Raw genomic sequence first — 21,115 nt, forward strand, 5'->3', positions numbered from 1 at the left:
AGCTTTTTTTCTGTTAAGGTTATAAAACCGTCATAAATAATACACGGTGGCAAATTGTGATGTAAATGTGCATACGGTGTACTGGTGGATCAAAATACATTAAAAAGTTGCCAATATTATGTTTCAATTTTGTCATTGTAATTTTTATTTTATTTGTCCCGCTTTACCAACCATAGCTAGCTAAAGTAGGACAGCATGGAGTAACTAAAGTGGGACAGTCTTATAGGCTTTTCCAATGGAGAAAAGAGATCCAGCTTACATTAGAGACCGCCTGTACTTACACTACCGTTCAAAAGTTTGGGGTCACTTAGAAATGTCCTTGTTTTCGAAAGAAAAGCAATTTTCTGTCCATCAAAATAACATCAAATTGATCAGAAATACAGTGTAGACATTGTTAATGTTGTAAATGACTATTGTAGCTGGAAACGGCTGATTTTTTATGGAATATCTACATACGCCTACAGAGGCCCATTATCAGAAATCATCACTCCTGTGTTCCAATGGCACGTTGTGTTAGCTAAACCAATTAAACATTTTAAAAGGCTAATTGATTATTAGAAAACCATTTTACTATTATGTTAGCACAGCTGAAAACTGTTGTCCTGATTAAAGAAGCACTAATACTGGCCTTCTTTAGACTAGTTGAGTATCTGGTGCATCAGCATTTGTGGGTTTAAATTACAGGCTCAACATGGCCAGAAACAAACAACTTTCTTCTGAAACTCGTCAGTCTATTCTTGTTCTGAGAAATGAAGGCTATTCTTTGTGAGAAATTGCCATGAAACTAAAGATCTCATACAACGCTGTGTACTACTCCCTTCACAGAACAGTGCAAACTGGCTCTAACCAGAATAGATAGAGGAGTGGGAGGCCCTGGTACACAACTGAGCAAGAGGCATGTTCTGACCAACTGGCGGGTGTCTTCACTGACATTTTCAACATGTCCCTGATTGAGTCTGTAATACCAACATGTTTCAAGCAGACCACCATAGTCCCTGTGCCCAAGAACACAAAGGCAACCTGCCTAAGTGACTACAGACCCGTAGCACTCACATCCGTAGCCATGAGGTGCTTTGAAAGGTTGGTAATGGCTCACATCAACACCATTATCCCAGACACCCTAGACCCACTCCAATTTGCATACCGCCCAAACAGATCCACAGATGATGCAATCTCTATTGCACTCCACACTGCCCTTTCCCACCTGGACAAAAGGAACACTTATGTGACTACAGCTCAGCGTTCAACACCATAGTACCCTCAAAGCTCATCGCTAAGCTAAGGATCCTGGGACTAAACACTTCCCTCTGCAACTGGATCCTGGACTTCCTGACGGGCCGCCCCCAGGTGGTGAGGTTAGGTAGCAACACATCTGCCATACTGATCCTCAACACTGGGGCTCCCCAGGGGTGCTCCCCTCCTGTACTCCCTGTTCACCCACGACTGCATGGCCAGGCATGACTCCAACACCATAATTAAGTTTGCAGATGACACAACAGTGGTAGGCCTGATCACCGACAACGACGAGACAGCCTATAGGGAGGAAGTCAGAGACCTGGCCGGGTTGTGCCAGAATAACAACCTATCCCTCAACGTAACCAAGACTAAGGAGATTATTGTTGACTACAGGAAAAGGAGGACCGAGCACGCCCCCATTCTCATCGACAGAGCTGTAGTGGAGCAGGTTGAGAGCTTCAAGTTCCTTGGTGTCCACATCAACAACAATCTAGAATGGTCCAAACACACCAAGACAGTCGTGAAGAGGGCACGACAAAGCCTATTCCCCCTCAGGAAACTAAAAAGATTTGGCATGGGTCCTGAGATCCTCAAAAGGTTCTACAGCTGCAACATCGAGAGCATCCTGACTGGTTGCATCACTGCCTGGTACGGCAATTGCTCGGCCTCTGACCGCAAGGCACTACAGAGGGTAGTGCGTACGGCCCAGTACATCACTGGGGCTAAGCCTCCTGCCATCCAGGACCTCTACACCATGCGGCGTCAGAGGAAGGCCCTAAAAATTGTCAAAGACCCCAGCCACCCCAGTCAGACTTATCTCTACTACCACATGGCAAGCGGTACCGGAGTGTCTAGGACAAAAAGGCTTCTCAACAGTTTTTACCCCCAAGCCATAAGACTCCTGAACAGGTAATCAAATGGCTAACCGGACTATTTGCATTGTGTGCCCCCCAACCCCTCTTTTTACGCTGCTGCTACTCTCTGTTTATCATATATGCATAGTCACTTTAACTATACATTCATGTACATACTACCTCAATTGAACCGACCAACCAGCGCTCCCGCACATTGGCTAACCGGGCTATCTGCATTGTGTCCCACCACACCCTCTTTTACGCTACTGCTACTCTCTGTTCATCATATATGCATAGTCACTTTAACCATATCTACATGTACATACTACCTCAATCAGCCTGACTAACCGGTGTCTGTATATAGCCTCACTACTTTTATAGGCTCGCTACTGTATATAGCCTGTCTTACTGTTGTTTTATTTCTTTACCTACCTATTGTTCACCTAATACCTTTTTTGCACTATTGGTTAGAGCCTGTAAGTAAGCATTTCACTGTAAGGTCTACACCTGTTGTATTCAGTGCACATGACAAATACACTTTCATTTGAAGTACATTAGAGTGTCTAGTTTGAGAAACAGACCCCTCACAAGTCCTCAACTGGCAGCTTCATGAAATAGTGCCCGCAAAACACAAGTCTCAGCATCAACAGTGAAGAGGGGACTCTGGGATGCTGGCCTTCTAGGAGTTCCTCTGTCCAGTGTCTGTGTTCTTTTGCCCACTTAATCTTTTCTTTTTATTGGCCAATCTGAGATGTGGGAGTCGCCTCTTCGCTATTAGCCCATACATTTCTGAAATCCTCAGATGTTTCCTAATCACACAACATTGAATTGTCATTGAGGTACAATTAGGACTATAATAAGGGTGTCACAGTTTATCTAACCTGCGTTCGGAAACATCTTGAGGATTTCAGAAATGTATCATGTGTTGGGCTAATATGTTAGATAGATGTAAAAAGAGGCAGAATTGTCCCACTTATTCTTAATTCACACTATTGTTTATGGGCATACACTTGCCATCTCATGTTATAGCTTTAGGTAATAACATTCCCAATTGACCTTCAAGGTAAATTTAAAATAAGGATATTGAAGTATCTTTTCTCCCTCAGATGACTCTCAGGATTTACAGTTAAGCATCTGTCTGTGTCCAAATCCACCCCCACTCTCTTTCGCTTAACTACACTGGGCACGTAGATGAATTCCCTTAGTGTATTTCTTCAGTTAATCCCTAAATTATACCTTAACTACCATTTATAGTGCTCGCTGCTTGCCGATAATTTTATATAATAGTGGTCGGACCAGAACGAACAGCTCTTTTTGGTGAACGTCGGGAATCAAATTGCGTCTGTGAAAGATACGTTCATTTGGCTGCCTCTGATTTGCAGACTGTTACTGCTACTTTTCTGAGCTCCAGACAACAACATTCTGCAGATAAGTTATAAAAACATAGTTAGTGAGGAGAAAGCCTCATTCAAAGTGTTTTTATTGCACACAATTTAATTGTCTGAATTTTTTATATTTGAACTCACATGTCACAATCTGACATAATGGTAGGCAACCCTTTAGGCGTTACATTAGAAATATTTGATTTCTCATACATTTTTAAGCACCACGGAACAGAAGAGCCGTTTGGGAGCCAAATGAACGTCTCTTTTCGGTGAATCGAGCTAAAACATCTGGCTCACCGAAAAGACTCAGAATGCACATTATTATATTAAATAGATTACAATGTCTTCATATATATTCACGTCATGCCGGAAACTCAGAAATGTCCGCTGGGGTCTCAACTTATTGTTGAGTTAAAGAATATATAAGATGTAATTTCGAAATATATAATAACTGCATCAGCAGTTTCTCTCTTGTTAGGTCAGTCACTGACAGTCACTTAATTAACCCATGTCAGTAAAAAAAAAGTAAAAAAAGTAGATTGAATGTTAGTCGAGGCAAGGCAAGCTATCTAAACTTGTAGTAATCATGGTCAATTTCTGACCGGGGTCCACATTGATTTTGTTAATCACTCTGTCAGATATCATATAAAAAACTGAAACAATATGTCCAACCTATGGCAAAATGTGTAGAATTGCTGGAAACTTGCTGTAAAACTGATATAAAAAGGCTTGCCCATGGCAACAAGAGTAGAATTGCATGAAATGAGTTATAAAATTGCTAAATCTACTCTCCGCCCCACCGCAAATTGCATATATTTGCAGCAGAATGTTCTCTAACCTCCCGAGTTTCTGACATGACCTGAATGCGGCAACCGGCTACTCTGTTTAGGACCAACAGCAAAATAGAAAATGATTTATAGAAGAATACATAACTAACCACTGATGCATAACTTTAAATGTATTATTTTAATGGATTCCAAAACAGGAGAAAACCTCTTCATGCACTTCCCAACTTGTATTTTGAACTCTTTTGATGTTCAATATTTAAACCAGAAGCTAGGTATACAGGCTACCTTTACAATGATGTGCTTGTGTGAACAACCATGGGCTCATTCATAAAGATGATGTTAGGTAATGTTTGAGCATCCTTAACCTACCCTCACCCTTCCTCCAGAGGACTTGTCATTGGTCATATCCTCTAATCCCTGCGGTGCATAGTTTACTCAAAGTGGACACCATCTCTGAACCTCCACATTCAAAAGAAAAATCACCTTGAACCTTTGACCCTCTCTAGAGAAATGAATAAATATGTTGGTGTCTGTGTGTAAAGCTACGCATATACTATAGCACTATTAAAAAAGTTGTACATACAATGCATCCCAAAATGCACCCTATCCCCTATATAGGGCACTACTTTCTACTAGGCCCATAGAGCTCTGATCAAAAGTAGTGCACCATGTAGGGGATAGGGTGTCATTTGGGATGCATTGTATGTGCGACTTTTTTTTTTTTGTGCTATACTATATGCGTAGCTTTACATATGCACATGTTCAAGGGATTCAAAAGTTGTTTTACAACAAATAATTGTTTAACTAAAACATTAACACTACATTTTAGTCGTCATTTAGCAGACGCTCTTATCCAGAGCAGTAGTGAGTGCATACATTTTTCGTACTGCTCTCCCATGGGTATCAAACCCATACTGCCGTACTCATGACAAGACAACTGGGGGAACACACCTGGATGCTTGCTTTGCTTACTAGCTCTAACTATTTAACGCCAAGTTCCTTGATTTGTTCGCTAACATATTAGCCAATCCATTCAAAGGCTACAGTAGTATAAAACCTTTAACAACCCCTTAATACATGAATGACATGTATATCTTCTTGCTACTGCAAATGTCAAGTTACAGCCGCATATCTTGAATTGTAGACTATACCTCTATCAGGACTACTAAGGTAAATCTTTATCAGATGTTGGGAGACATTCAATGAGAACCACTGTTAGCCCTTCTGAGCAATAAGGAGCCAGCAGATGTAGAATAATCTGGTGCCATCTTGGATGGGCTCTCTATACACGGCATTGTTTGTGGAACATGAAAAGAAAGAGGCTTTGACAGAACCTCTACTATCCAACAGAGATCAGACACTCTCACAGACATCATTTTGTCAGGAAGATGGGGAGACACGCCACACAGACCTAAACCACAGGGTCTCCGAGGTAAGACTGAGCTCTGGGAAAAACATCAGCACAGAGGGGTGACCTCTCTGCAGCACCATTCTACATGTCCTTTCTGTCATACCTTAAAGACTACGTGTGAGTGTGAAATGAGAGAAGAGGGGGGCAGGAGGGTAGAGCAGAGTGTCATGTAAGGGGCAAACTGATCATATAAAAGGAAAACTTTCTAGTACCCCTGTATTTTCATACGTTAAATTAGCCAGAATGTTTATTATAAGATCCATGTTCTTTCATTTGGCAATGCCATTTTATATGAATAGAATCAGATTTGTTTATCAATTTCCAATCCCATTTCTTTCCGTTTTCTTCTCAATAAAACTTGTCAGGTCTCTGATGTAACACAATTGTTATTTTCCTTATCGTACATTACTTTTTCAACCGCTAGTATAGTGTGCCCCCATGTGGTGAAATTAGTTCTGGAAACTAACTGACTATCACATTTTAAAACATGTGTATAGGACTAATTATCTTTGATTTGACCTTCAGTCAGTAGTTTGGAAATATTGGGAAACATCAGGAAAAGAAAAACAAGGAGAAAAGACAATAACAAAAAGTAGTCCAGGTAGAGAAACACGTTTTTTATATACGACTAAAGAATAACAGCATCTAACGAACAACGTCTTGCAATGTAACCATAGAGGGTATTTCCTATGACGATACAGTACGTTTGATGTTTTCCCTTAACAGGCAAGGACTCATGCAAAACCTTGCTAAAGCAACAGACTGATCAAAATGAAACAAGCAAAAACAGAGCATTCAACACATTTGGATGGACAGAAACAAAAAGAGTGGTGAGTATTGTCCCCGTAGAAATAGAATACAAGGTATGCCATTTGGAGTGTACCCATGAATTTACCAGTGAACATGCCATGGTCTGAGTTTCCTGCAGGCCTGTTCTAGTGATTCTATTTCTAAAGGTAATTACCTCATACATCATGTGCAGATCAGTATGATCATCAGATGGCACCTCTGAAAGTCTATGGAGGGGGAGAGAACTGAAAACGTTATTAACCAAGACGATCAAATTAATGTTACAACACAAAGTTACTTTTGCAAGACATACAAAAATAGATACCATATCAATTAGCAATACTTGGCACATAAATGCAAAGATATGGCTGTAATATGCTTCAGCGTAGACTAGTATGAGAATAATTGTATATATTCTAGCAGCATGTATATGTTATAATTAACACAACAGTACATGCTAAATGCAGTCTGCATAATGGGAGATGACAACCATGTCTACTGGCTAGATAAAATAAATAGTCGATTATTTATGCATGTACAAACAATACCACAGACAATTTCTCAAACGGATTACTGAAGGCGTGTAAACTGCAATTGAACATGTCTTTACCCTGAAAATGTTGAGGAAATCAAGAAAAGTTCCCACTGATATTTATATTCTTGATTTGCCTAAATCAATTCAAATTAGCCCAGACATGCTTTTAAACCATCTCAACATACAGTATAATATGTTATCAATAAATAAAATCTCTCATATATATATATTCTATAGATAAACTCCCTTCCGTATTTATTTGGACAGTGAAGCAAAGATTTGCAAATATTGCCCGATACCCCAGCATTTTGGATTTGAGATCAAATGTTTTATGAGGTGACACTATATTCTAGCAGCATGTATATGTTATAATTAACACAACAGTACATGCTAGAATGTCACTTTTTTGGGGGGTATTTTTATACATATCTGTTTTACTGTTTAGAAATGAAAGCACTCCACATATAGTGTATTAAAGTAGTCAGAAGTTTTATATTTGGTCCCATATTCCTAGCACGAAATGACTACATCAAGCTTGTGACTCTACAATCTTGTTGGATGTATTTACAGTTTGTTTTTGTTGTGTTTCGGATATTGTTTTGCCCAATAGGAACTGAATGGAGACTAGATACATAAAGTTCTTTCATTTCTAAATGGTAAAACAGATATGGATGAATATACCCTCAAATAAAAAGGTGACATTCTGTACTGTCGTCTCATAGGAAACATTTGATCTCACATCCAAAATGCTGGCGTATAGGGTGACATTTACCATTTATTTCTTCAATGTCCAGATAAATACAGAGGAGAGTATATGTAACTATATTTCACTCTGCATACATCAATAGCAAAACCTGTAATTTAACAGCGTTTGCCGATTTGCGTACGTGACGTAAATTAGCAATAGAACACTCATAATCATATATTAAGAACAATTACAAATAAAATGTTGGTCTTGAAAGTAAACCAATATTTAATATTACGTGTATCTTTATTGAAACACCTCATGCACAGAGAGGTTTCAATATGTGTCGAGACAGGCTTGAAAACATCCTGGGTTAATTTGCGTTTAGATGTAAAGCCAGTTGTTAGTTATCCAAGACTCCCCTATTCAACTGAAGGATCCCAAATAGACCATCTCCCATGTATAATGACATGCATTCATCAGTGTGCAATATTTAGGCCTGTGTGGTGTAGTAAAATCAAACAATTATTTCACCGGACATATGAACATACCAAAATACGGCAGTAAAGGGTTTTTTATAAGGATATATAACTGCTCTTTTTCACACAACTGAAACGGTTTTTGGATCCATCAGTTTCACAGGATAGCACATCAACAGTTCAATGGCTCATTGATCAGAATGAACTTATGACGGACGCAGGCACTTCTTATAGTAAAAGCTAGGTCACAGATTCTATCTGGAATCAATGAACAGCTCAAAGCTGTGAAGAAAACACTAATACAAATAAACATCTACCCTTGAATAGCATTAGATTTCTAAGACCCTGTTTAGTGATTTGTAAACAATCCTTGATCTCTTCACAATAAAAGTCAAGCTATAACACCAGGCTGATGGCAACTTCTCGGTCGCTGCGATTCAGGTTTAGTGATCTACCCCGTTGCAAACTACAGTGTATCTTCCACAGATCCAACATGCAAACTAATATAGCAACTCAGTTCAAAAAGAGAAAAGAAAATGTGCGCAGACGACATTGATTCAAAATCCAAATACTGCACCTGGAATTCATGGAATTCAAGAAATTACTACAAACACAGGACTTGAGATTAGAGGCACACAACGCTTGACACAAATGTCAGATGACTTCAAATTCCTACTCTTAAATGCACTGCAAAGTATGTGTCAAGCTGACCATTTAAAAGGTAATGGGCATCAACTGTAGTTGTTGGAACTCCACGTCTGTCTATGCAAAAGTTGCTCGAAATGAGTGGTTTACCAAATATCTAGCATCAAATGCAGTTACACAAGCGCCTAGCGCTAACAGAATGACATGACCATTGCTCTGTTTCTGTTTTCATTCAATAAAGCTAAAGTGCCAGAGGTCCATGGTATAAGCGTTAGCGGTAGCATAGTAGTATCAATACAATAACAGCAAACGGCTATCCCACTAACTGAAGGGAAATTTCAAACACTTTCTACTTTCAATTTAACAAGAACTACATCGCAAAATGTGATTGTGATATTGGTTGCTTGGTAACAATGGCGTCAAGCTAAATGATGGCTAGCACAACACTGTGCTGTGAAGGGTGGACTCTTCAACCAGCCAAGAAACCACATACTAACTGAAGATCTCGGACGTGTTCCAAATGGCACCCAATTCCCCATGTAGTGTACTACTTTGGACAAGGGCCCATAATGCACGAAAAATAATGCATCAAAAGTAGCGCACGACATAGGGAATAGGGTGCCATTTGAGACATAAAACAGCACAGCAAGGCCCCTAGATGGCATGGCAAACCCCTACAAGTGGATTACATGAGTAACCAAGGGAGAGAGCCTGGGCAGTGGGCACACTTTTCACCTAGAGGCCAGTGAGGTCAACTATTGCCTTGATGAATATAGTATCATCTCGTATGTAGGAGTTTTTGGTGTCCAGTTTGGGAAGAGGGCAGAAGAGTGGGCAGCCGCTGGCGATGTTCATGTCACTGACGGGCCTCTGGAAGGAGGAGGAGGAGATGTCGGGACGGAAGGCATCGATGATGTGCTCTCGGTTATTCTGATCCAGCAGCATCAGGGTCACCTGAACACAAGAGGATTGGCAGATTCCAACATCTAGGCAAGGCCTACTGTACTGTACATCGAGCCTCAATGACAACATTCATGCTCTGTGATGAAGAATTGTTTATTTGGCTTTACAAATATACACAAGTAGCAAGGAACTGATGAAAATGTACAAAATAAAACATTTATCTACTTACATTTATCATGCAAGACAAATACCAAGAATAGACCTAGCAGAAGGGCAGAAAGCTACTAGTGATGTTGCTGCCCTTGAAATACATAATGACCTTTGTCATTATGATACAGGTACAGTAGATAACACTGACATTAACATGCTGCTTCTCACAGTATCACACACACCAAACAAAGGTACAAGCAACAACGCATTCAATATGTCATGAGTGAAATATTGTTCAAAAGGGTAATGAGTGTTTAACGTGCAGTATATATTGCAGGTAGGATATATAACATATGTTATAGGAGTGAGTTTTACCTTCTGGTTGAAGGGCCACTTGAGGAGGGCGTCACTGTGTCCCCTCATCACCACGAAGAACAAAGACAAGTGACTGGCCCGTCCCGTCCCGTCCCCATTCAGATAAATCCGTAGGCACATCTTGTAGCCATATTTGCTGGTGAAAAATGCTACAAAATGAATAAATATGGTTAGGAAGTAAGCCTTGTCAGAACCAGACCATTTTTCAAACATGAATGAACAATTATAAAATATAGTAATACGGAATGCATGATTGGACATTAGGCACATTGTACCATAGAGTGGATTACTTTGATGTTTGAATTATAAAAGTGGTAGATTAAAAACAAAAACACATTACCTGGGGAGAACATAGCTGGGGCTCTGCCAGCAACAGCGTCCTGTCTTTTCTTTGTGAAATCGGAGATTTTCCAGACAAAGATACCATCAAACGTAGCTGCAGACATTTCCCGAATATTCCCCTCCATCTCCACAATGGACAGGTCTCTCAGGCCCACAGTTCTCTCCAGCTGACGCACCTGCAGCAACAAAAGACAGGAATTAACCAGGTATCCATCCGACTTTTTCATGCGAGTAAAGTACATGGCGGATGAAATATTTCACGACAGGCCTGAAGGAAACAGATAATTTGTCAGTGAACTTTACAAATGTCAACCAAACACACTAGACAAAGTGGGATTTTTTTGTGTCAGTAAAATTAGGCGAGAAATGACAGTGGGAACGTTTTTATGCGCAAATATTTATATAAAAAACATTTTGAAGTAAACTTGGAGTCACGCGATGTGGTCCAAGTGGTCTTCCCACTAGGAAGGCTACAGATAAAATAAGTTATGATGAACTTCCCAGGATGTCAAAGCGCAAAGTGATGAGCTTGACGCTCCTTTCAATAAATATCAAGGGTCTTCTTCTGGTGACATGATTATCGATGCTTAGCTGCCGTTTGTCAAATAAAAAGAATCTTGCTCTTTAGCCCATAATAATCTCATCATGTAGGCTATACCCTCACTGTATATGTGAAAAATGCACTGGAAACCCATTTAACTTGTACTTTTTTCTTCGGTACATGGCAATTTAACCACAAAAGTTATTTTTATGTGAACTACATTATCACGCACAGCCTTTTATCAACAACAAGTCAATTTGATAGAAACACATCTCTGGTGCAGATTTTAGAATATTTGCATAGAAATATGTCAGCAATTGGATGGAAACCTAGTCTTAAAAAATATATTCTGGGGCCTCCCGAGTGGTGCAGCGGTCTAAGGCACTGCATCACAGTGCTAGAGGCGTCGCTACAGACCCGGGTTCGATCCCGGTCTGTATCACAACCAGCCGTGATCGGGAGTCCCATACGGCGACGCACAAGCGTCGTCAGGGGAGGGTTTGGCCGAGGGGCCTTTACTTGGCTCATCGCGCTCTAGTGACTCCTTGTGGCGGACCGGGCTCCTGCAGGCTGAACGGTGTTTCCTCGGACACATTGGTGCAGCTGGCTTCAGGGTTAAGTGGGCGGGTGTTAAGAAGTGCGGTTTGGCGGGTCATGTTTCGGAGGACGCATGACTCGACCTTCGCCGCCCGGGCCCTTTGGGGAGTTGCAGCGATGAGACAAGATTGAAATTGGGGGAAAAAACTCCTATAATTATAATAATAATTATAATAATAATAATAATAATAATAGAAACAATTCTGTACCTGTTTTGAAGGCTCATGTCCTCAGCCCTAACCTTAGGCCTCACCCCTTTCTTGACACTCAACTCACCCGTTCCCACTCTGTTCATTAGCACCCCTTGACTACTCAAGCAGTAGGTTTTTCCCTCTAGTCTTCCTTACTAATGTATAAATGTTAATATTAAGATCCTTTTAGTTTGATAATAGTTTATATGCTGCTGCCAATTTCCAATATCCACAATTTGTTAGTAAGATGCACTTCAGTTTGTTTTCCTTTTAACAAGTGTTTGTATCTCCCTCTTGTATTTCCCTAGTAAACCACAATAATGCCTTATCCTGCAACCCTTCCTCACGTGCTCCTGTGTCTGTGTGCAATAAAAACACAGTATTTGGATCCCTGCTCCGTCACCTCATTTAATCTGCATTCTGATAGCTGCGCCATGGTGGCATTCTGAACTCTGAGCAAGCCATTACAAACCTCCTTATACAAACCTCCTCCTTATATATATATTTTTTGCCTTTACCTCCCTTATCTCACATCATTTGCTCACATTGTATATAGTCTTATTTTTGTCTACTGTATCATTGATTGTATGTTGTTTTACTCCATGTGTAACTCTGTGTTTTTGTATGTTGTCGAACTGCTTTGCTTTATCTTGGCCAGGTCGCAATTGTAAATGAGAACTTGTTCTCAACTTGCCTACCTGGTTAAATAAAGGTGAAAAAAAATATATATAAAAAATAGGGGGCATCAGGTAGCCTAGTGGTTAGAGCGCTGGACTAGTAACCGAAAGGTTGCAAGATCGAATCCCCGAGCTGACAAGCTAAAAATCTGTCGTTCTGCCCCTGAACAAGGCAGTTAACCCACTGTTCCTAGGTGTTCTTAACTGACCTGCCTAGTTAAATAAAGGTTATATATAGATATATATCTGTACCTATAGTCCACCCAATCCTTTTTTTTAGTACCACAAGGACGTAGTACATCTCTGACTGTTCATGTCAGTTACATTAACAAAAGTCAAGTGTCAAAAACTAAGAGGCAAGTTTATTTTTCAAGGGATTTTCAGACCAAAGACGACACCTTAGACATGTGTTCCAATGGCTGCGGCATTAGCACTAGACCAGCCAGGCCACAAGAGAGGCAAGTTGACTGGTGTCGATAGAAGCAGAGTGGGGACTGGGGATGTCTTCCTCCTTACCTTGTTATTGAGGATCTCCACCTTGTCCTGGTCCAGGCGATGCTGGCGGTTGTAGGCCTCGATGGTGGTGGAGGAGCGCTCCATCTCTCGGTTGAGGACGCAGACAATGTTCTCGAAGGTGCCCACTTTCAGCTCCAGTTCCTGGCACCGCCGGCTGAGCTCTGCCACCTTGGTCTTCTCACTGTGGAGCTGCAGCTCCAGGGCGGCGCCCACCGCGCTGGGCAGGGGGGTGAAGGAGGTGGCCAGGGCGGGGAGGGCCAGGGTAGGGAGGGTAGGGGCACAGGCTCCCTGCACGGGGGCTCCCCCACCCAGAGTCAGCTGTCCCAGCTTCAGCTCCAGCTCTCTCAAGGCCCGGTGCAGCTCGTGGATCTTGTGACCTGCGAGCTCCAGGCTCTGGGGCTGCAAGCTCTCCAGGCTCACCTTGATGCCCATGATGAAATGCAAGAGTAGATTTAAGTGTTCGTAGGAACATGCACGCTCATGGTCATGGGTCTTCTCCTTCTCCACCTTGGGCAAAGTTGTTGCATACAAACACACACACATACACAGTAGGGTTAAGGCCAACACATTCACAAAAACTGGTAAACTTAAGAAATCCACTCCAATTTCACCCAGTAAACTTACAGGTGGCATCCATATAGTAATGATAAAATAAAGTCCACTTACAGACATATCACAGCCAACGACGTGAAATCTGCAAGGTGCTCTGAATTTACTGCAGAACTTGATGTGGTCCACATACTGCAGGGAGAGAACAAAGTTATATCAAGCAACATCCAAGCACTTTTACTGCAAAAATATTCAGTACCTTTCATAAGTATTCAGACCCCTTGACTTTTTCTACATTTTGATACGTTACAGCCTTATTCTAAAATGGCTTAAATTTTGTTTATTTCCTCATCAATCTACACATTATACCTCTTAATGACAAAGAAAAAAACGGTTTTTGGAAATGTTAGCAAATTTTGGATTCAGACTAGAGAATCTTGTTTCTCATGGTCTGAGAGTCTTTAGGTGCCTTCTGGCAAACTCTAAGCGGGCTGTCATGTGCCTTTTACTGAGGAGTGGCTTCCGTCTGGCCACTCTACCATAAAGACCTGATTGGTGGAGTGCTGCAGAGATGGTTTTCCTTCTGGAAGGTTCTCCCATCTCCACAGAGGAACTCTAGTGCTCTTTCAGAGACCATCGGGTTCTTGGTCACCTCCCTGACCAAGGCCCTTCTCCCCCTATTGCTCAGTTTGGCTGGGCAGCCAGCTCTAGGAAGAGTCTTGGTGGTTCCAAATTTCTTCCATTTAAGAATGATGGAGGCCACTGTGTTCTTGGGGACCTTCAATGCTGCAGACATTTTTTGGTACCCTTCCCCAGATCTGTGCCTCGACACATTCCTGTCTCGTAGCTCTACGGACAATTCTTTCGATTTCATGGCTTGGCTTTTGCTCTGACATGCACTGTCAACTGTGGGACCTTTATATAGACAGGTGTGTGCCTTTCCAAATCATGTCCAATTAATTTAATTTATCACAAGTGGACTCCAATCAATTTGTAGAAACATCAAGGATGATCAATGAAAACAGGATGAAAACAGGATGCACCTGAGCTCACTGCAAAGGGTCTGAATACTTATGTAAATAAGGTATTTCTATTTTTTTATACATTTGCAAAAATTTCTAAAACCCAGTTTTTGCTTTGTCATTATGGGGTGTTGTGTGTAGATTGACGAGGAAAATATTTTATTTAATCCTTTTTAGTATATGGCTGTAACGTAACAAAATTTAGAAAAAGTCAATGGGTTTGAAAACTTTTCGTTTGCACTGTAACATTATTAATTGGTTAATCAATCAGTAAACAATGTGTCCATCCTTGCCTTTTCTCTGGGAATCTTTTTCTTTGCGCAGCCTTCACAAATCATAGGGTACTTTGGACAGATCTCATCGTGAGCCTAGAAAACAAAACTGTTCATGTATTTTCATATAGGCTACACCCAATAACAAAACAGTACATGTTCTACATCTGAGTTCGATAATGAAACAAAACGCAGACAAGTATGGTGATTTACCTTGATGTTCTTGAAATGGAAAGGTTCTTTGCAGTATTTGCAGTTTAGAGTCCTCTCAGGACATTCTCGTTCGTTGTGGCGCTCCAGCTCATTGGTTCTCATGAGTTCTTTACAGGAGGGACAGAGAATGATCATGAAGTCACACTTTCCCTCGTGGTTCACCTGGAAAACACACAACAACAACAACACTTCAAAACAAATGAATATACTGTAGGTCTAGTAATCTGTTAAGAACATTCATGTAGTAGACTTAGCAATTTTTTCCATTCTTGTTCATCTGTAATTGAAACTGGATTTTTTTTTAATCATCAGCGCTATTTGAGAGTTGCAAAAAATACAAATGACAATAGCGAGGTTCCATCCAATCAGCAACATATTTATGTAAATATTCTGAAATCCGCATGAAGACAATACGCTACTTTTCCCACCCGTGGTGTTTCCATCAAACATAGATCTTCCAAAGGTCTGCATATGTGGCTTGTAGGCTGTGTGTGGAAGGCAGGAGATGCTAAATGTGTTTATGTTTATTAACGGTCAATTACTGTGAGACCGGCAGTTATTTGCTTGACAATCACGGGCTGACAAAATGTCATGACCGCCACAGCCCAAGGGAGAACCACACACCATATCATCGCGTGACTCCAAGTTTACTTCGATTTGATGGTTATTGTATAAATGTTTGCACATAAAGGCGTTTCCACCACCACTTCTCACATAATTTTCTTTACCGATACAAAAAGATCCCACCATGTCGAAAGTACAAATTATCTGTCGGCATTTATAAAATTGTACCAAAACTTCCTGTTTCCATCACAGCTGTCATGATTTTTTTGGTATGACATCACTCACAACTATGGATGGAAAAGTGTTTATTGATTGCATCAATTTTTTTTTCTTTCTTTTTTTCCCTTGGAACATATTTTTATTGTCAAGACAGCTAGTTCTCCTTCTCCGAGACGGTCTTTGTTCCACGCAGTCTGCCTGTACGACAGGCAGCAATGAGACCGACCTTGCGACCAGCAGGTGCGTCCCTCCTGATAGTTGAGGGTTTTCCAATATGCTGGTGGTTACCACCACCGAAGGGATGCTCAACAGGGTTCATGGCCACACCACGGACACGTGGCCATGAGTTCCTCTTGGCCTTGTACTTGTGGTAGGCACGACCGGCCTTCAGGATGGGCTTGTCAATACGTCCACCTCCAGCAACCACACCAACAAACGGCTCTGCTTGCGGAAGCAATGACCTTCTTGGAGCCAGAGGGCAGCTTGACCCTGGACTTCTTGGTCTCTGGGTTGTGGGAGATGACCGTGGCGTAGTTCCCAGACGCCCTGGCCAGCTTGCCCCTGTCGCCAGGCTTCTCCTCCAGACAGCAGATGATAGTTCCCTCAGGCATGGTGCCCACGGGCAAGACATTACCAGTGTTCAGCTGAGCTTTCTTGCCACAGTAGTTGAACTGTCCGGTGTGGATGCCCTCTGCAGCAATAAACAGCTCCGTCCTGTTCTTGAATCGGTAGGGGTCACGGAAAGCCACCTTGGCCAGGGGAGCACCAAGGCCTGGGTCGTGGATGATATCCTTCACAATTCCCTTGATGTAATCATGACGTTCAGCAAAGTCAATGTCGGAGTTTAGCAGCACCTTTTCTGTGCTTCACGTGGGCTTTGAACACAGAGCCAGCACCTTTCCTCTGTCCCCTAATAACACGGCCCATTGTGACTAAACCCCGATGACGGAATGAGCAATTGCATCAAATTTGATGTTAAATTAAAAGTGGAGCAGCATATTTAAAACCTACAACTATGAACAAGTTTTTAACATGTACATTATTTGGTATAAAGAAACACAAAACAATCCCATACCTCATATTCTTTGATATTGCCCGTCCAAGGGCATCCTTCATTTGGACAAACAGCTGACAATGCTTCCACTTCTCTCCGCGCTGCATTGTCAGGAAAAGCCTTGAGGGAAAGGGAAGGTTAGACTATTGTATTATTAAAGCACAAAGATTCAACACATACATGTAATCTGTGTAAATGAGAACACCAAACCAGTATGCATAGCCCAGTTTAGTCTTATAAACTTCTGAGGTATTTGCCAACCTGAGCTTATTGTTGTTTGGCAACACTTGCCCCATGTCCGAGCCTATATCCGTAGTGGGTTCTGATTCGGAAGTCGTTCTTTGGGTCGCTGAGTAGTGCCCAAGAAATAATTAAACCCAATTGTTAGATGCTACCACCCCCCCTTCCAAATAAAAACCAAACATGGATTCCATGGATGAGTTCGTTTAACATGGCCCGGTGCCCTGGGTGAAGAGACTATGAGCGGAGTTGAGCAATCCTACTCATCATTCATGGAGTATGTCCTTTCCAACAGCACCGCTAAAAACCGCTCTGCACTCACAGGAAAAGAAAACTGCAGCTCCAAATTCGCTCCATTCATTAAAATTACAATTTAACTAACACCCACCTATTTTTGTGACTACCTGGACCTACCAATTGGTTTTGAAGTATTGAAACCAAACCATATGGACTTGAATGAAAAGTATTTGAATAAACAAGAAAAGATGAATGTAAGAAGAGCACATTATTTCAAATAGGCTACATGTCATATTAATAAACAGCATATAAAAACACTAAAAAGGTCAGGAGCCAGACAGGGAGCCTAAGAAGGAATGAAAATGAATTATTTAGGCTATTATTTCAATTACTTCAAAGCTATAGCCTACAAAGAAATACATTGTGAAGCATTTTCGAGTGCGACACAATAGGCTGGAAGGGACATAGAGCCCTCGGCATTTAAACATTGTCGTATTAAATCATTATAGTCTACACATTGCGCATTTAGGTTGTGACTTACTTAGAATTAAATACAAATTTAGCGAAAAATTACTTATTAGTGCCTTTGACTTCATTTTTAGAATTCATTTTTTAGAAACACGAGTTTGGCAAGTCTGTGGCTTCAGGCTCATGCGATGGTGCCTGGAGAGCAGGCCAGCAGCTGAGAATATCCTCTCCACACTTGCAAAGCCACTGGGGATGCTAAACACCCTTTTGGCCACTCTTGCCAGGCTGGGCAGAGATGAAGATATATATATATATTTTTTTTTTCTTCCTATAAATACTTTTCTACAATGACAAGTTATTTACCCACCTGCATTGTGTCCCACCCACCCCTACATACTACCTAAATCAGTCTGACTAACCGGTGTCTGTATGTAGCCTCGCCACTTTTACTGCCTCGCTACTGTATATAGCCTGTCTTTTTACTTTTGTTTTATTTCTTTACCTACCTATTGTTCACCTAATACCTTTTTTGCACTATTGGTTAGAGCTTGTAAGTAAGCATTTCACTGTAAGGTCTACACCTGTTGTATTCGGCGCACGTGCACGTGACGAATAAACTTGATTGATTCGTTCCTTTCTTTTAGCATGTGCACATAGTAGGTACACCATCATGCTTTTGGGATACGTGTCTTTTCACATTCCAAAATAATTATTTAGTTGTGGACACTACATCACTGCACGCCCTCTCTTGCTCTTGGTCCTCATCTTTGTAAGTCACCTTGATTTAGCACCTGTGTGTTTTATCAGTTTCTTTATGAAAATATTTAGCGACCTCCATGACAGTAGATAAGGCAAGGGGTTATAACAGCTCACAGGTAGACTACAAATGCATGCTGGGCCGGGCATGCCCTGAGCTCGTGAAGGGAGTGCTACTGGAGCGAAATTAGAGCGGGCGAGAAGGCCGACACTCCAGCCTTCACGCTCCGCTCACATACTCTGTCCGGGTAGGCGGAGTTCGCACATTTTAGACGATTCCATTGGTCCTTACGTGAAATCTCCACTCACCAGGAGCACCGGGCCATACAAAACGAACTTGCCAAATGTTGTGCCCCAGTTTTGAGCAGACACCTGTCGTTTCACACCTGTTTGTTTTAGCTAATCAGCCTCGCAAGACAGGAAGCAGACAAGTAGAATGGAGCGTGTACGTGCAAACATTGACATTCATGTTCAGTTTTGATTAGGAGGGGAGGTTGCATCTAACCATTGGAATTATTTTTTCTTGTGCAATGCTCAGCGATGTAAACAACGAGTTCCTAATCTGAACAGTCTACCGATTACGGATATAGGCTCGGCTGTGGGAAAGGTGTTGCCAACAAGCATAGCACGGGTCAGATAATAACTCGCAATTTAGGTCAGTGGAGGCTGCTGAGGGGAGGATGGCTCATAATAACAATGGCCTCCACTGAGGTAGGTGTATGTTAAACTGCTAGACTGAGATCCAATCTGTCTAGTACCACTGGGCTACAGTATGTAATTAAATGTCTAGTCAGTAGGAAAAACACTAACAGACTACAAAATCAATGCACGACTATAGCCTCTGTTACAATCTACTTAGTCTCTGGTAATCATTGAAATGATATTAGCTACTGTTAGCTATGTGCAGTAGTCTGTGCAAATATCTAAATCAACTACACAAGTACTTACACCGCCTTCTTTAAGAATAGATGTGGGGTCCTCAAACAAGTCCTCTTTGATGCAAGCACTGCATTTATGTGGTCCAGAACTTGAAAGACATAAAATATGTAGCACAGCCATTTCTCGAGTATTCTACATACAGATAAACAGTTAATTTAGCTAGCGAACTGTTACCTCATCTCAATTAACACCCAGTTGCAAGAGCTAACGTTATAGCTAACCAATCACTGATGATTGCCTACGGACTTAACATTAACCATTCTAAACAATGCTCCCCATCCTCGTCCACTGAGTAGTTAGCTTGCACTTGCAGAACCATTGATGTGTTTGAACAAGGTCATTGTGGGGATACAACAGGGTGACAGTACCTAGATCAATACTTGACCATTGATTAACTGAGTTTATAAACACCTGGCAAGCCTCGCAACGTGTTGACATACACTGACAGTTAGCTTGTTCATGAATGCTATGGGCAAGTGTAACTAGCTAACGAGCTAGCTAATGTTCGCGTTTGTACGAGCAACATCACCCAGTCTGAGCACGACACTCACCTAACAATTTTGTTGAAACAGAATGAACAAAAACGATGGCCACATTGGGCTTGTAGAGGCCTTCTCAATATTTTCAAACAAGAATTACACATGTGTTTTTCTTCGAGGTTGTTCGCCAAAATTTTCTTAGGGAACCCTGGTTTGTTGCCTTCCAGTGAAGATGGTGGTGATGGCTCTTGTGCAGCCATTTCTCCCCGAACACGCAAGAGAATGACGCTGCCGCTGGGGGCGCTTTCAGGAGAGCAATGTTTGGCTGGAACAGCTGATTGACTGAACTCAAGCCGAACTTCCAACGTTTTTGCTACATTCATGTGTTCTACGTTTAGATATAATCACTGTTATGGACATGAATGGCTTGTCATAGTTAGATAAAATGTGTGAAACATCTATTTGTTTTTACTGCAGTTGCTACATCCATTTTTTGACTTTTAAATGAATATGTAGCCATTGATTCTTATAGAATATTTAACTTACCTACACTGAACAAAAATATAAAGACAATATGCAGCAATTAACAATTTTACTGATTTTAATCATTATGCGGCAATCATCATTTGTCGAAAAACATCATCATTGATTAGGAAAAAGAAAAATCCACCCTTGTCGAACAGAAAATGTTGTTGATCTTTAGGACTTCTACCCCTGCGATGGTCGTGCATCATTTTCGTGACATTGTCAGCCAACCTGTCTATAGACAAGATATGACAGCAATCCATGCTTTGGTTTTATTTCCATGGCACTGTTTCCATTTATGGCACAAATCCCACTCAAGTCATGGTACCGATATTTGCAATTTTCTAGAATTCACTGTGAAGCTCAACAGTCACTTATAGATATGAACATGATGCACGAAAATTGCTAATATCGGTACCATGACTTGAATGAGATTTGTGCCCCAATTGGAAACAGTGCCAGGGAAACTAAACCAAAGC

General features: G+C 41.3%; 1 protein-coding gene and 1 pseudogene across 5 annotated transcripts; both read right to left on the reverse strand.

Moving 5' to 3' along the window:
- Positions 1-6,270: 6,270 nt before the first annotated feature.
- On the reverse strand, positions 6,271-20,437 carry traf2a (Tnf receptor-associated factor 2a). Of its 5 annotated transcripts, none has more exons than XM_029716538.1 (11): positions 20,184-20,437; positions 19,642-19,720; positions 17,014-17,112; positions 15,156-15,317; positions 14,964-15,038; positions 13,766-13,840; positions 13,100-13,519; positions 10,576-10,753; positions 10,236-10,384; positions 9,940-9,972; positions 6,271-9,761 (listed from the first exon to the last, which is right to left on the reverse strand). In XM_029716538.1, exons 1-11 carry the CDS (start codon positions 20,369-20,371, stop codon positions 9,543-9,545), a joined length of 1,677 nt encoding a protein of 558 aa, XP_029572398.1. In that variant the 5' UTR covers positions 20,372-20,437; the 3' UTR covers positions 6,271-9,542. The 5 variants fall into 5 exon arrangements, with proteins under 5 accessions (XP_029572398.1, XP_029572396.1, XP_029572399.1 ...); XM_029716536.1 differs by having other exon boundaries at positions 13,100-13,606; XM_029716539.1 differs by lacking the exon at positions 20,184-20,437 and adding an exon at positions 19,807-20,171 and having other exon boundaries at positions 13,100-13,606.
- Positions 16,055-16,895, reverse strand: LOC115164251 (60S ribosomal protein L8 pseudogene; annotated as a pseudogene).
- Positions 20,438-21,115: the final 678 nt, after the last annotated feature.

This window comes from Salmo trutta, chromosome 27 (genome assembly GCF_901001165.1).
Source record: "Salmo trutta chromosome 27, fSalTru1.1, whole genome shotgun sequence".
NCBI lineage: Eukaryota > Metazoa > Chordata > Actinopteri > Salmoniformes > Salmonidae > Salmo > Salmo trutta.

Coding starts and splice junctions, on each gene's coding strand:
- traf2a (XM_029716536.1), bottom strand. CDS start 20,371: ATGGCTGCACAAGAGCCATCACCACCATCTTCACTGGAAGGCAACAAA. Junction 13,841..14,963: donor AAAAGATTCCCAGAGAAAAG/GCAAGGATGGAC, acceptor CTCTCCCTGCAG/TATGTGGACCACATCAAGTT. Junction 10,385..10,575: donor CCCAGCTATGTTCTCCCCAG/GTAATGTGTTTT, acceptor TTCATTTTGTAG/CATTTTTCACCAGCAAATAT.